Source organism: Miniopterus natalensis, chromosome X (genome assembly GCF_054644295.1).
Source record: "Miniopterus natalensis isolate mMinNat1 chromosome X, mMinNat1.hap1, whole genome shotgun sequence".
NCBI lineage: Eukaryota > Metazoa > Chordata > Mammalia > Chiroptera > Miniopteridae > Miniopterus > Miniopterus natalensis.
The window spans coordinates 71508859-71525465 of NC_142103.1; the positions used below are offsets into that span (position 1 = coordinate 71508859).

At 42.9% G+C, this 16607-nt stretch overlaps 1 protein-coding gene across 2 annotated transcripts in view; it reads left to right on the forward strand.

The window, feature by feature from the left end:
* FAM120C (family with sequence similarity 120 member C) overlaps window positions 1-2881 on the forward strand; it is an 88417-nt gene extending 85536 nt beyond the window's left edge. The window contains exon 16 of one of the 2 annotated variants that reach the window (XM_016215178.2): window positions 1586-2881. In XM_016215178.2, coding sequence (XP_016070664.2) covers window positions 1586-1846 — 261 coding nt within the window. In that variant the 3' untranslated portion in view covers window positions 1847-2881. The remainder of the gene's footprint in view (window positions 1-1585) is intronic. The other variant, XM_087829478.1, reaches the window with a different exon arrangement.
* The last annotated feature ends 13726 nt before the right edge of the window (window positions 2882-16607 follow it).

The following is a 16607-nucleotide window of genomic DNA, read 5'->3' on the forward strand; positions in this document are numbered from 1 at the left end:
TTCTGGTCAGTCACCTTTCTTCAGAGTGTGATATAATTTATTTTTCTAGCTTATTACATCTGCTTACATTATAGGCCTGTCTTCTTGAGAGTATTCCTAGGCCACTGGAGTTTGCGTTTTCTTCTTAAGTCACTTATTTGTAATGGTTTGCTTTCTTTGTTGGCTCCCTCAGTTGGCTAATTCCATCAGTTGTGTGGATTTTTTACTACAGTAGTTTCATCTTATTTCCAGGTTCTTGAGCAACAGTCCACAGTAGCCCCCATGTTGTACAGGCTTTGGAGCCAAATGATCTGGCTTTGAATCTGGCTCTGCCACTTACCAGTTCTGTGACCTTGGACAAGTTATTTGACCTCTCTGTACCTTGGTTTTCTCACCTGTAAAATGGAGAAATTGGTATCTACCTCAGAGAGTTGTTATGAGTGTTAGATGATATATGTAAAGTGTTTAGCACAGAGCTTGGAACATGGGAAGTACTTGATAAAAAATAGTAGTTATTATTTATAATTAACTGCAAATTCAACAGGAATTAGATTTTTATTATGTATTGTATCCTAGTGAAAAGAAAAGGTCTTGAGAGTTGGTCAGACTTGGATGCAAGTCTAGGCATGCCAATGACTTTGGGCAAGTCATTTTACTTTTTGAGCCTCATGTGTCTTATATGTAAAATGAACAACAGAGTATCTGTCAGGCCCAACCACTTAGTAATCAAGCTGTTATTATTTCCTAATAACATTCATTGAGAGCCGGCACTGTGCTGCAAGGTAATGCAATTCATTTCATTAGCATTTCAATGTCACATTCCTGGAATTAAAAGAAAAACAGGCAATGTTTTTAGTTATGAAAGGTTCTGAGGAATATTGCACATAGATCTCATGGTTTGTTTTCCTTTCCTTTCATTTATATATCCAACTGTCAGCATTGGACAGCATCGCAGGGCAGTTAAGAGAATAGACTTTAGCGTCTGGCTGACCTGGAGGGGAATCCTGGTCCCACCACTTTCTATCTCTTTCTATCTGGGTGTCCTTGAGCAAGTTACTTTACTCCCTCTGAGCCTTAGCTTCCTCATCTATAAGTGGGGCATAACAATATCTACCATATATGGCCCCCATTAGTATTAGAAAAATATATCGTAGCTCGGCCAGTGTAGCTTAGCGATTGAGCATTGACCCAAGAATCTGGAGGTCACAGTTCGATCCTCGGTCAGCCACCTGCCCAGGTTTCGGGCTCGATCCCCAGCAGGAGGCATGCAGAAGGCAGCGGGTCAGTGACTCTCATGATTGATGTTTCTCTCTCTCTCCCTCTCCCTTTTTGTAAAAAAAGAAAGAAAAATATATTGTAAAGCTTGTAAATGGTAGTTGTGTCATTGTTGTGTGCTCTCATTGCCGTTGGATTTCAGTCAGATCCATCCGTTGTCAGCCTACATTCTCAGGACGGTATCAGAGTATATTAGGTGTTAACAAGCTGTGGGCTCTTTGGCGTCTTTGAAGAATTTGCAGTTTCTGTAGGCTAACTTATGACCATGCTTGGGAAGGGTCAGCCGGTTTGGGATTGCCATTTGCACTGAGCGTCTCTCTTTCTGATACAGGGCACTTCAGATGGAGTTTCTAAATCCCTGGAGCCTCATCAAAGCCTGTCCCGCTCCCAGGTAAATGGAAACAACGGCGCATTGATCAAGGAAGAGAAGGGTGACCCTCATCTCCCTGCTCCCGCGCAGTGTGCCTTACCCAGGGACAGCGGCCCGTGCAGCAAGGGCAGCGGGAGCCGCTACTTCCCCGTGAAGAATGGGGAGCAGAGCCGCTCGGGAGAGCAAAAGCTGGGGACTGCGGCACGACAGAAGGAGGAATGACAAGCTGCAGATGGCTTTACCAGATCAGGAAGAGGGGAGAACATATACCTGTCTGATTTTAGGCCCAAGTTAGAGGAGCACGTAAATGCTTCCCCTAGGTTTATCCAGGATTTTGTTGGAGTGTCCTATTGTAGCCATCCTTCTCCCTTCCCCACCTTTTTCTGGGCCTCCCGACCTAGTGGTCTGCTTCTGGGGAAGCTCTGGTCAAAAATCAATGGCAACAGGACTGGCTTCTATTGTCAGATTTAATATGAAATGCCAGTATTCTCTTTATCTCCCCTGGGAGCCTAGTAAGGTAGTGACTGTCAGAAATTGGTGTCATCACACGAGGCCCTATATAGGAAAGTTCCGGCTTTGTTTTCTGAGTCTTCATCATGGTACTCGTTTATAAAACCCATGTTGTGGTAGGGACAGCTGCCTCTGTGGCTTCCTAACTTCCTTTTCGCTCCATGAAGTAGTGAGGCCTTTGTATATAATCATTATTCTCCTCCTTACCACTCTTTTTCCGCACTTACCAACCCCAGGATTTTATACCATTGCCCCTAGCGCTGGCCTGACAATCAGATAGGTAGATGTTTTCAGGGTAGTGAGGTAGTGTTGGTTATTTTATTTTATTTTATTTTTATTTTTATTTTATACACTTTAAAAACAAAAACTACCAATGGCCTTTGTACTGGGGGATTCAAGTGAGTCAGAAAAGTAGTGGGCAGATTTTTCCTGCCTCTGAACTAATGCGTTGTTTGTAAAATAGAAGATGTGGTGCGGTTCGCCCACGCCCTGCTGCCCGCACCCTGAGGGGTGGGAATCAATGTAATGAAACGCGAGTACGAAAGGGAACTCAAAAGACTGTGTCTGTGTGTTTGCGTGTGCGCGTGTGTGTGTGTGTGCGTGCGTGTGCGCCTTGGCGTATGGGTGTCCGTGTGGATGTATATATGAATATGTGTATCTATATGCATACACATACCCTTTATATAAAGAGACAGATCTATTTATCTACACATATTTTATATATAAATATATGTATATGTGTGTGCATATATCTATATGTAGATATATAGATATATGTATGCATACATACATACATGGTGATGTCCCAGAGGATTTACTGAATTTCCCAGAAATGCTTCCACTGCTATGGAGTGGTGGATTTCAAAAGACCACACTTTAAAATCCTTACTAAGTCACAGCCCATCACAATTATAGGAAGATGGGCTTCTCTAAAGCAGACAAAAAGTACTTTCCAGAGATTGCCTGTTCAGAACAACAAACAGTTGGGTTGTCACAAGCTTAATCTTGAACCGAGCCCTCACATCCCATATGGTGAAAACAGGAGGTTGGAATGGGATTGGGGAGATTCGGGCATTTCCTTATATGAAGGAGCCGCCTGGATCTTAGACTGAGGGGGGGCTGGGAGGTGATTACCAAGGTTTGCAGCCAATTCAGAGGAAGTCTCATCTGGAACTGCAGGAACAACTGACCTCAGGCTAGAATTGATTGCCATGAATACCTGAGGGGGAGAGGACTAGAATTGGAAAGATGGGGTAGGGAAGTGTGAGGAAATCGACAATTTGATTTTACATGCCTAGATTATTTCATTTGTTCATTGACATTTTGACTACTGGACCTTTTCATTTGCTTTGCAAGGAAGACTTCCGAGGGCTCTGGCCTGGGCCTTTAGGGCTTTCTGTAAGAGATTCCCAGCCCTGGGTGAGGCTAGAATCTGCCTAGGGCAAAGAGGCTACTCCTTGCCAGAGATACCCTTGAGACAACCTTGCATTTCCAGCTTCCCTCCTCAGCAGTCTAAGTCTGAGGGATGGGAACATGGCTTGCTACAGATTAGCCTTGTGTCTTCATTCAAGAATGGAGGCTTTCAGCCTCACACACCTCCTTTTGGGCTTTGTGATATTCTTGCCCAAGAACTACCATTTCTACAGGAATTCACCTGACTAGACTTCTAGCAGGGTTCTCTCTCTCTTTGAAAAACCCCATGCACTTTAACCCACTGCAGGTCCTTGGTGATTTTTTTCCAGACAACCAGAAGGCTATTTGCTCACTGCCCACGTACAATTAGCGTATCATGAGAGATGGAAAACAGTTTCAGACTGTTTAATCCTAGTCTGGCCCAGTTTAAGAGAACCTACAATTTGCAGGGGGAGGGAGCCCTAGAATGCCTCTCCCCCTGCCCAGACACTTCTTACATAAACCAAAGTGGGATGACAAGAGTGCACATCGAGCCAGATATAACCAGGAACAAAGTGGACAGAAACCTCTTTGGAATTGGCTCCCCTAATTTGGTCTCCCCTCTTCTCTTGGGCCTGCCCAGCCTTTAACAACATCTCCAAGGTTAGGACATTATCTCCAGCAGGGGAGGGATTAATAGTGAGCTTAGATGGCTTGGAAATTTCTTTCTGGAGCCACAGAGGGAGGAATACTTAGGATCTCAAAAAGTAACCAGAGTCACTGAGCTGTGTTAAAGTAAATCTATCTAGATCTCCATTTTCTAATAGGAAGTACTTGGAGTTATACGGAAAGGTATTTTCTTCAGTTGCTGTTTCTGTGCATCTTGAATCTATTTGATACAATCAAATGACAGTATTGTTAACTCTCACAGCATGAAGGAGATTTCTTATTTTGCAGGCATTCGCTGTGAGAAGTACAATTGCTGCTTTGACAGGGGTGATTCCAGTTTGCCAAAAGGCTTGCTCTTCTCCCTTCCACAAACCTCTACTTTCTCCTAGGCTGGCCCAGGGTGAAACAAGTGGCTCACTTCCAACCTTGATTTTTATTTAGAGTCAGCATTTGGGGTTTGGAAGGTTACAAAAAAGAACCATAAAGGGTCACGTTCATATATTTTAATTTATCTGCCAAAATACGCAATTTGGAAGCCAGAAAGACTAAGGTTCATTACTGGGAGATGAACTTTTTTCCTAATTGGAGGACAAATTGGAGAGGGCAGATCTGATTTTTGCTGTGAGTACCACTTGAAGAGACTGTCATCCTTCACTTGAGGTTCCATTTCCGACGGTGATGTGGCCTCTCGTGAACAGTAACATAGCAACCCCCCGAAATGACCCCTTTACCTTGTAAGGCCACAAGCAAAAGCCCCCTGGTTGGTTGTAGACACTGATCCCCAAGGGCTTGCGGTTCTTGATTTCTGCTGCTGTGCCTTGGGGTCTGTCTATGACTCCTACCCTTACTGAGTGGCCAGTCTGGTCTGGACCAGGTCTGACAAACTTCTGCTCACTTGCATCATTTCATTCTGAGCCAGTAGGACTTCGGGTAGATTTTCAAGCCCAAGAAATGGCACTTGCTTTAGCTAGTGACATTTGATTTTTGTCTCCATCTTGATTTCCTGGCATTGTTGGCCAAGTCACATTAACTTTTTTTGACCACTGAGAAAAACAACCAGACAAAGCATTAGGGAGGATAGTTGAGGCGGGGGGAGCAGTGCTTATGTAGGGTAGGAAGAAGAATGTGGCAGTCACTGTTCGGTTATAGTGATCTAGTCCATTGGAACCGTAGAAGGCTCCGCTAAGCCCCCCTCCTTTGAAATGACCACAGTTTGAAGTAGTTAGTACAAGCCTACTAAGGTTTAGCTGTTGTACTTGTTCACTTCCCGATGCATATTTTCTAATATGCTGGGGGGCGGGGGCGGGGGGTAACTTTACTGTTCAGTGTGTGTCACCCTAGATTTTTCTCCCTCTTGTGACTTTGGCATTTTCTTCTACTTGACTTTCCATTCTCTTTTTCCTCGGCTTATTGCAGTAGTCTGCTGGTGCAGGTAGAACTCAGTGTGCTATTCCCGTTACCGATAATTATCTTCAGTATTGCCAGAGGTTGTTTTGATGTTCTAAGAAGATAACTTCATTTTTTACGAAATCATCTTTACCAAGTTAAAGGCAAAATAAAATACCCCTTGTGCTAGGGTGCCCATTTCAGCTTTTGACGTTGCCATTGTACTCCTATAGATGCTCTTTCTGTCCGTGTCAGTAGCAACTAATGACTAGTGAATTTTCATGTAAATGAAGCAAATTAAACATTTCAGGTTTTCTCTCATAACCCTGCCAAATCTGATGACTTCATTTTAGTTACTTCCCAGAAGACACCTCCCTTCCCATCTTTTTTTTATTCTGTTCTATTTTTAGAATAACATACTAGGTAAAGAAGCTGTAACTGCAAGGAGTCAATGTTTCTTGTGCTCCCTGATAAATGATGTTATTGACAAAAGTAAGAAATTCTTTCATTGTTTTTTTCCTGTGTTAATCTCTTCTCCTGTGCTCTTGACAGTGTGATTAGTGGATGGATAATATGTATTTCTCTTTCCCACTTCCAGATTCCAAATTCCCTGCCTTTTTGGCCCACCTCACCACAAAAGCTCCATAGTTTATTAATGTAAGTTCGAATGGATGCTTCTTAGGGGAAACTGCAGGAGTTAATGGAAGTGTTTCAGAAAGGAACAAAAATGTCTCAGGAGTTGTTCTGTGATGGAAATTGGTCTGTTGTTCTGTTAATGGATGGAAAGAAACTTACAGTGCTTAATAAAAGTTTATTCTTTTAGTAAAAAATTGTTAAATAATTTTGAGTGTGAAGTTTCATTTCTTCTCCCACTTTCTGGATCCCTTTCTGCAAATGCAGGATATACGTGTCTCAGTGCAGAAGTGCTGCTCAGAGAGTTGTACCCTATTTGTAGTTGAATATCAGGGCAAGAGCGCCAGTATAAGAATCATCAGAAGGAAGGGCATATTTTGCTTCCTGCTAAACTTCTTTATTTGGATGTTCTAAAGGCAGTTTTGACTCGACATTTCCTAAACTGAACCCATCCTCTTTTCTGAAGCCCAGTCCTCTCCATGAGTGACACTACTTTCTACTCTGAACCACAAACCGACGGCGTTATCCTGGACTCACGCCTTTCCCTCATTTCTCAAATCGTGACAAGATCTGTTAATAACACTCAACCATCTTTCTATTTCTCACATCTGTATCTTTTCTGTCCCTGCTGCCATGGCTTAGCTTCGGCCTCCTCATGTGTCCCCTGAATTGTTGCAGTTGCTTCCCCGTGTCCCTATCCAGGCAATTGTAAGCAACATTTAGTGTCTGAGTGTATGTACCTTTTCTTGGTGAAAGGGCCCATACCTTTTTTCAGGTTCTTAAAGAAGTCTGTGACCCTAGAGACATTCAGAACCACTGCTTTAATCCATCGTGTTTATCAGCTTCCAGAGTAACCTGTTCTTCTAACATGCTGCACTCCCGCCTCCATGGTCCCTTCATGGTGTGCCCCTGACTGCTTCTCTAGCCTCATTTCCAACCACCCCTACCCCCTCCAGTGACACTAAAGTACATGCCATAAACATTAAGCTGTTAATATCCATTTATTCTCTTTTGCTGTACCATTACCTAGAATGCCCGTCTCCCCTTGTCTCGTGCATTCCTGACTTGGTCCCGCCTCAAGATTCAGCCCCATGTCTTTGTGATTCTTTTCTGATCCTCGACTGGGGATCCCTGTACAGACTCATCAGAGCCAGGCCCTGTAGCATGTTGCTGCATCTCTGCCCCCCACGATTAAACATGACAATCTCTGTTCTATTTTTTTGTTTGTTTCTGTCTTCTTGTCACCTAGCACCTAGCACGTACTTAGTAAATATTTGACAACTAAATCAAGGACAGTTAAGACACCTTTGAAAATGTTCCCTGGTGCAAAGCAGATTATAAACTTCCGAGGCAGAGGATATGTTGATGGCAAAAACAAAATTGAATATGAAGGTTCAGCATTGAATGGTACTCATTTAAATGTGTTTTTAAGTGGGTCTCTGAAAACAGTTGAGCCCTGAGTCACCTTTGAACAATAGAGGGATGCTCGAGAAGAGTCTCAAGCCAGGACTCAAGGCACTCTTACCTTATGGCTTCTGCCCAGTGATGCCAGCTGGGCTTGGCCTCCCTTACTGCTCTGTGCCTTGTGTGTACAGATTACAAAAGGAACAGCTGGGCCTAAAGGTGATCGTTAGAGGCTTACTGAAGCTTGTAAACACTTTACCCTTAAATGAAACGCTATTATTTGTAACATACTTTGTTTTATATTCGGTTCCTTATGGTTGTAGTTGTCTTTTCGTAGCCTTTTGATCTTTGGGTGTTGGGACTCAGAATCTAATAGTAGGAAATGTTTAGCATATGGCTTTTAAAAGTTACCACTTATTGAGGACATATTAGGTACCAGGCAAGGTACTAGGCTCTTGGACATTATTTCTAATCTTCAAACAACTCTGCAAAGTAAGCATTATCCCCACTTTACATATGAGCAGACTGATTCAGTGGTACCCAAGTCCATACACAGCTAATAAGTGATAAAAACCAGGATTCTAAATCTAAGTTCGTTTTGACCAAGTAGATAACTTATTTCTGCCTGCCCGGCATCCGGAACTGCTCCAACTTACGTTGGGGTGGAGGTGGGTTGACCATCAGTTACACGGCTTACCCTTCCCCGGTGAGAGAGGTATATGACCCAGGCAGGGCCAGTTGTAGGGCTTTTTTTGTTTGTTTTAATCCTCACCCGGGGATAATGTCTCCATTGCTTTTCAAGAGTGTGGAAGGGGGAGAGAAACATCGATGTGACAGAGACACATCGATTGGTTGCCTCCCGAACGCACCCTGGCCACGGCCGGGGATCGAGCCTGCAACAGAGGCACATGCCCTTGGCCAGAATCAAACCCGGGACCCTTCAGTCCACGGGCTGATGCTCTAATCACTGAGCCACACCGGCCAGGTCTGTAGGGCTTTTTTTGTGGATTTGACGGAATGAAAATATCCCTTCTAAAATCACAAGCATTCAGAATAATATAAGCCTGGAACATTACCTTCTGTTTGCACCTTCTACAACTAATCTTTATTTGTGTGTGAGAAATATAAAGATTCCATGGTCATTTAGCAGGAGCAGATACAGAAAGTGATGTATGTGTCAGAGAGAGATCTAGGCACTTTATTGTACACATCGTATACATTTTCATTTCCTCCAGTCCTCATACATTCATAATCTCCAACTCTAGAAAAGGGGAGTGTATCAGGATAGGCTAGGCTTTGCAACAATACTAACCCCCAAATCTCAATACCATAAGTAAGGTATACTTTTTGCTCATATATGTCCACCGTGAATTGGCAGGGGGGCTTTGGCATCCATAGTCACTTGGAAACTCAGACTAACAGAAGCCTCATCACGAGTCAGGGGAAGGCATGTGAGCAAAATGCACACTGACTTTTAGAGCTTAAAATGTCATACATCACTTCTCTCTTTCCATTGCCCAAAGCAAGTCACGTGATTGCACCTAATTTCAGAGAGGTGGAATAGTACAATTCTATGTGCCTAGAACAAGGGAGAGGCAAGTTTGGTGAGTTGCAATAATAGCATCACAGGGAGAAATTACCCATTCCTGAGTAGACTTGATTTATCACCTTTTGGCTGGTTGCCATTACTTAACCACGTGAGTCATTGTACCTAAAATTTGGATTGGAATAGTGAGGCTTTCGTTCCCACTCCAGTGTCATAGGGAGTCTCTGTATGTGAGCTGAAGTGAATATAATCTGGCAATAGCATAAGCATTGAGTTTAGCTCCCCTAGCCCACCCTGTGGGGGTGGTGGTTAGGGTTAAATGACAGTGTACGTGAAGTACCTGGCATATAATGCAGCCTTCATAAATGTTAGCTATTGTCATGGGTTTGGGGAGATGGGAGTAAATGAAAGACTTGTTTATGCTCCCACTCCAGACTTCCTCATAACACATTCCTTCCTAGCCTGTAATCTGACTTCAGCCCTCCCCATTTACATGTGGCTGCTTCCAGAGGTGACCAGTGTGCTCCCAGTCACCAAGTCCATTTCCTGAAAGTCTGGCTTCCCCAACACTTCTCTCCTGTTTCTCTTTCCTTTTGTTAACTGCTTTTAAAAGTTATTATGTAATATTTGATAAAAAGGATTTATGTAACAGGTGTTATGAAATTCAATAATAAAATGAACAATCAAGCTCACTTCCCAACCGAAAAACTATCCCATCTCCCTGCCTTCCCCAGAGATAATCAATCTCTTGCATTTTTTCATTCTCTTATTTTCTTTTTAGTTTTATCACATACGTAATTATCCCTGAACAATATTTTGTTAGGTTTTACTTTTTAAAAAATATTTTTTATTGATTTTAGAGAGAGGAAGGGAGAGGGAGAGAGAGAGAGAAACATCCATGATGAGAGAAACATCGACTGGCTGCCTCCCGCACACCCCCTACCTTGGATGGAGCCGCAACCCGGGCATGTGTCCTGACCAGGAATCAAACCGGTGACCTCCTGGCCCATAGGATGATGCTCAACCAACTGAGCCACACCGGCCAGGCACTTGCTTTTAAATTTTATAAAAATGCTACTTTTATGTAGTTTTCTGTAACTTCCTTTTCCCACTCAACTGATTTCTCTAAGACTCAAACATGTTGTTGCTGTAGCTGTAGTTAATTCATTTGCACTTCTATAGTATTTTATTGTGTGAATACATCATAATTTATCCTCCCATTCTGTCCAATAGAAATATGGCTTGTTTCTGCTAGTGTTGCTACGAATACTTTCACACATGTCTCCTGCTGGGACCTAAGGCATCAAATGTTCGCCTTTATAAGATAGTGTAAAAATTGTTTTCAAAAGTAGTGTTAAATAGGAATAATAATGCCTGTTACTAACCTCCCTCCCTTACAGGTAGTTGTGAGAATAGCACAAGCTAATAGATGTGAAAACAGTTCCAATACATTAAGAAGACATAGTTGAGCCTTTGCTGGTGTGGCTCTATAGTTTGAGGGTCACCCTGAGCACCAAAAGGTCACCAGTTCGAGTCTCGGTCAGGGCACATACCCAGGTTGTAGGTTCAATCCCTGGTTGGGGTGTGTATGGGAGAGAACCGATTGATGCTTCTCTGTCACACTGATATTTCTCTCTCTCTCTCTCCCTCTGCCTTCCTCTCTCCCTCTAAAATCAACTTTTAAAAATTAAATAAAAATGAAAAAGAAGACACAGTTGACATACTGGTTTTGAGTCCAAGCTCAAAGTCCTAAAAGTTGCCCCATGTGCATACTGGTTTCATGTCAATTTAAAGTATTTCTAGGATGTTCTCATGAAAAAAGGCTAGACACTTGAATTCTGAGGCTGATGTCTGTTTTCTACCTGACCAGCAGCCTTTCCTTGTTTCTTCCAGTAATACCACCTCAAATTTCCAAGGATATACTTCTATTTCATTTTTAGAAATGTCCTCAAGAGCACTGTTCTCCCCAGCCAGCTCACTGGGGTTCGTTACTATGTTGTCATAGCTTTGTTTGTTTGCTTGCTTGCTTTGCTTTGCTTGCTCTTTAAAGACTCCTTTTACTTCTGGTAAAATCAGCATGATAAATTGATTACAAAAATGGCTACAGCTGTTCACATCACCATGCATCTACACCTTTTGCATCTCTTCCCGTTAAGATATGGCATCTGTTTCTTCACCCTTCAAATCTGGAATACTCTTGTGTTTTGCTTTGGTGAGTAGACTTGCAAAAGTGATATTATGTCCATTCTAAGCCTAGGCCTCAAGAAGTCTTGCATGCTTCTGCTCACTCTTGGACCCCTGTAACAAGCCTGGGCTAGCCTTCTGGAGGATGAGAGATCCAATGGTCCAGCTATACCAGCCAAGAACACCCTAGATCTTTCAGCCCCCAGCCAACCCACCAGCAAACCACAGATATGTGAGTGAGCCCAGGCAAGATCAGCCAAGACTGGTCCAGATGAGCAGAGCTATATAGCCAACCCATAGGCTCATGAGCAATAAGTAGTTTGGTTTCAAGCCACTGAGTTTTCAGATGGTTTATTATGCAGCAGTTGCTAACTCCCACATCCAGCAATACAATAAAAATTATGTTTTATGCAGGATCCAGTTCTGTAGTAGGAGGGCCCTTCAGAATATTTAGTCTTCTGCACTGTTTCTCTATTTCTTTCCCTCGTTAGCATGTCTCTTAAGATTAGCATTTGTCAGAGTTTCTGTTTTCAACCATCTTCTCACTATTCTCGTCCTCATCAGTTTCATCTAATCCCATGGCCTCAACTCTTACCTTTATATGGATGATTCCCAAATCAACCCCTAACTAAACTCTACTGAACAGATACAGAGTTCAAATAGTCATCTGGACAAGTCCATGTAACACTCTCCCAGAAAATCACAACCCAATATGTTTAAATGTGAAGTCTTGCTCCCACTCTTCCATTATTTCCTATAACTCCTCATCTAGTTTGATCCCTTTATCTCTGGTTAATGTCACCAGCATCCTCATATCACCCAGGCCAAAAACTTTGTCATCCAAGGCTCATTTCTCATCCCAAACTCCTACTACTTCTGAAGTGTCTCATATCTGTCCCTTCCTTTTCATCTTCATGGCACCCTCCTCCTTCCTTTTTCCTTTTCCTCTTCTCCTTTTTTCCTGCTACCAAAGTTTGACCAATGGTCCAGCACCATTAGCATCACTTGAGAGCCTGGCCAGTGTGGCTCAGTTGGTGGGAGTATCATCCCATGCACCAAAATGTTGTGGGTTGGATTCCCGGTCAGGACACATACCTAGGTTGCGGGTTTGATCCCCATTCAGGGTGTGGATGGGATCAATGTTTCTCTCCCACACCAGTGTTTCTCTGTCTCCCTTCCTCTCTCTAAACATATCCTCGAGTGAGGATTTAAAAAAAAAATCTCCAAGTGTAATTCTGTTATACCACCAGGGTGGAGAACGACTGGACTGAATAATCATGACCATTCTCGACTAAATGTAAAGTAGGATGATGGAAATATTTCTCCTTTAGAAAAGGGAGACCTGGTGTTAAAAACAATCAGCTATCCTTTTGGAAAAAAATTAAGTCATCCCTACAGCATATCACATTCACTAGCATAAGCTAAAAGCATTCCAGATCCTGGGGATAAGACAAAGTCCCTACTCTCATGGAGTCTGCAACCTAACAAGAGATAGACAATAAACAAATACATTAGATAATTTTAGATAGAGGTGATCTCTGAATAAAATAAAGTAATGAAATGGGGCACATCTTAATGGAGAGTGGGTAGTTAATTTAGTTAGAGTGGTCAGGGAAGCCCTCTTTGAAGAAGCAATATTTGAGCTGAGCCCAGCAGGTGTCAGCCATAGGAAGATCAGGGGACAGAGAGTTCCAGATAGGAGAAATGCAAGAGTTTTGAGAAGGAAACGAGTTTAAGGTAGATTAAAAACCTAAGTGTAATGCACTATATTAGAATGAGAAAAATGATAAGATAATATGATGGTGCCTTGGATAAGGAAGGTCTTTTAAAACAATAAAGTGGAGCCTGGCCAGGCATGGCTCAGCAGGCAGGCAGGTGCCATATTTGAATCCCCAGCACCTGACTCACACCTTTGGCCCCGCCCTGTGATTCCTGGAGGCCCTGCCTCTCCCCACCTGCAAGCTCATCCAAGCCATTTCCAGTGGCGTTTTTATGCAAGTGGTCTCCTGAGCCTCATGCTTAGGACTTTCCTAAAATCTCTTAAACAAGCAGCAGCGTGCCCCATAGGGCTTGATAAGTGGCCCCAGGCCTGGCACTAGCAGCAGCCTGCATTGGCTCATAGCTTGGCCTCCTGGACAATGCCAAGCCCAGCACAAGTAGCAGCCAACTACGGTTTGCTGTGTAGCTCATGCTGGGCGGCCCTGGGCAAGGAACTGGCACAGGCTGATTTTGCACCTCCCAGGAGGCCCCAGAGACAGTGCACCTGGTGGTCAGACTCAACCACGCTGGATTACAACCCTACCACATCCACGAGTGACACTCAAGGGGCGCACTTGGTGAACACCAAAGCCCCACTGAAGTAAATCCTGCTCCATAGGGGTGTCTCCAACACAGCAGCACTTTGGCTGTAGTTGCAGCTGGTCCTCACAGCTGATTGGCCAGGGGCTCAATTCCTCCCAGTGATGCCAACAGCAACCAAGCCTCAACTACAACAGGACAGTGCACACAGCCCACACAGGGGAGCACCTAGAAGGCCCAGCTCAGGTGACTGGGGAGGCTGAGCCACTGGACCCTACAGGACACCTACTACACAAAGCCACTCTACAAATTCCAGGAGACATAGCAGCTCTACCTAATACATAGAAACAAACACCTGGAAGCAGCCAAAATGTGGAAGCAAAGAAACGTGTAACAAACAAAAGAACAGAAGAAATCTCTAGAAGAGGAACTAAATGAAATAGATCCAAGCAAGCTAACAGATACAGAGTTCAGAATTTTGTTTATAAGGATGTTTAAGCATACTATTAGGGAAATAACTGAGAAAATTGATAACATAATAAAGTACCAATTTGAAATGAAGGCTACACAAACTGAAGAATAATTTACATGGAATCAACAGTAGAGTAGAGGACGCTGAGAAATCAGCAATTTGGAACATGAGGAAACAAAAAACACCCAACCAGAAGAGCAAAAAGAAAAAAAGAATCCAGAAATATGAAGATAGTATAAGGAGCCTCTGGGACAACTTCAAGAGGCCCAACATTCATATTATTGGGGTGCCAGAAGGAGAAGAAAGAGACCAAGAAATTGAAAACTTATTTGAAAAAATAATTACAGAACACTTCCCCTACCTGGGGAAAGAAATAGACTTACAAGTCCAGGAAACACAGAGGGTCCCAAACAAGAGGAACCCAAAGAGGCCCACAGCAAGACACACCATAATTAAAATGCCAACGGTTATAGACAAAGAGAGAATCTTAAAAGCATCAAGAGAAAAGCAGTTAGTTACCTACAAGGGAGCACCCATATGACTGTCAGCTGATTTCTCAACAGAAACTTTGCAGGCCAGAAGGGAGTGGCAAGAAATATTCAAAGTGATGAAAAACATGGAGCTACAACCAAGATTGCTCTACCCAGCAAAGCTATCATTTAGAATTGAAGGTCAAATAAAGAGCTTCACAGATAAGAAAAAGCTAAAGAAGTTCATCACCACCAGACTAGGACTACAGGAAAAGTTGAAGGGTCTTCTTTAAAAAGAAGCTAATGAACAAAAGAATCTGACGAACTAAATAGATCCAGAGACACTGACGCATGCAACAGACGATCCTATTTCAGAGGGAAGGAAGGTGGAGGGTGGGAAGAGATTAACCAAAGAAGTTATATGCATATATGCATAACCCATGGACACAGTTAATAGTGGGGTGAAGGCCTGGGGAGGGGGTGGGAGCGAAGTGGAGGGGGTCAATTGTGGGGGGGAAATGGGACACCTGTAATATTCTCAACAATAAAGATAAATTAAAAACCAAAACAAAACAAAACAGTAAAATGGAGCCCTGCCAGGCATGGATCAGTGGTTGAGCATCGACCTAAGATCCAGGAGATCGAGTTTCGATCCCCAATCAGGGCACATGCCCGGGTTGCAGGCTTGATCCCCAGGAGGGGGCATGCAGGAGGCAATCGATCAATGACTCTCTCTTCACTGATGTTTCTATCTCTCTCCCTCTCCCTTCCTCTCTCTGAAATCAATAAAGATATATTTAAAACAAAATGAAAATGGAGGACTCCTGCCCTAGCCGGTTTGGCTCAGTGTTTAGAGCATCGGCTCATGGACTGAAAGGTCCCAGGTTTGATTCCAGCCAAGGGCACATACCTCGGTTCCAGGCTTCATCCCAGCTCTGGTCCCAGTATGAGCAGAAGGAAACCAGTCGATGTGTCTCTCACATCAACGTTTCTCTCTCTCCTCTCCCTCCCTTCCACTCTCTCTGAAAAGCAATGGAGAAAATATCCTCGGGTGAGAATTAAGGAAGAAAGAAAAAGAAAAGATAAGACAGAAAAGATAATGGAGGACTCCTTGTTCAAAAATCAGGTGAGCCCGGCCAGTGTGGCTCAGTGGTTGAGCATCAACCCATGAACCAAGAGGTCACCCATTCTATTTCCGGTCAGGGTACATGCCCTGGTTGTAGACTTGAGTCCTCAGTAGGAGGCGTGCAGGAGGCAGCCAATAGATGTTTCTCTCTATACCTCTCCCTTTCTCTCTAAAAATCAATAAAAACATATTTTTATAAAAAAACAGGTGAGAGGCGGGAAGTGCAGTTAAAGTGCTAAAATATTGTTTTTTCCTTTAAAATGTGCCCGGCCAGGCGTGGCTCAGCGGTTGAGCGTCGACCTAGGATCCAGGCAATCGGGGTTCGAATTCCTGGTCAGGGCACATGCCCGGGTTGCGGGCTGCAGCCGATCAATGACTCTCCCATTGATGTTTCTCTCTCTCTCTCTCTCTCTCTCTCTCTCTCTCTTTCCCTCTCCTTTCCTCTCTCTAAAATCAATAAAGATATTTAAAAAATAATAATAATAATAAATAAATAAAATATGTTATTATAAAACAGTATAGGGATAATAGTGATACCCGAATAACAACATACATGTACAAATCGCATAACAATATTTTTGTTATAATTTATATAACAAAGTTCATAATTTTTCTGGGTTGCTTTTCTTCAAATTCAATTTAGTCATCAAAATTTCTATTTTTAGCAACTTCATTATCAATCAATATAATCAAAAGCAACATCAGTCACAGATGGCAAATAATATTTGATAACTTTTCATTTTGAGAGGGAGCGTTTTGCTAAAGCAGCTGTTACCACTGGCTGTGACAACTTTGGGATAGATATATGAAAAATTATTTTTTTATTTTTTTATTTTTTTATTTTTTGCTAACAGAGTTTTATTGTAAAATAAGAAACCAATATAAAAAAATGT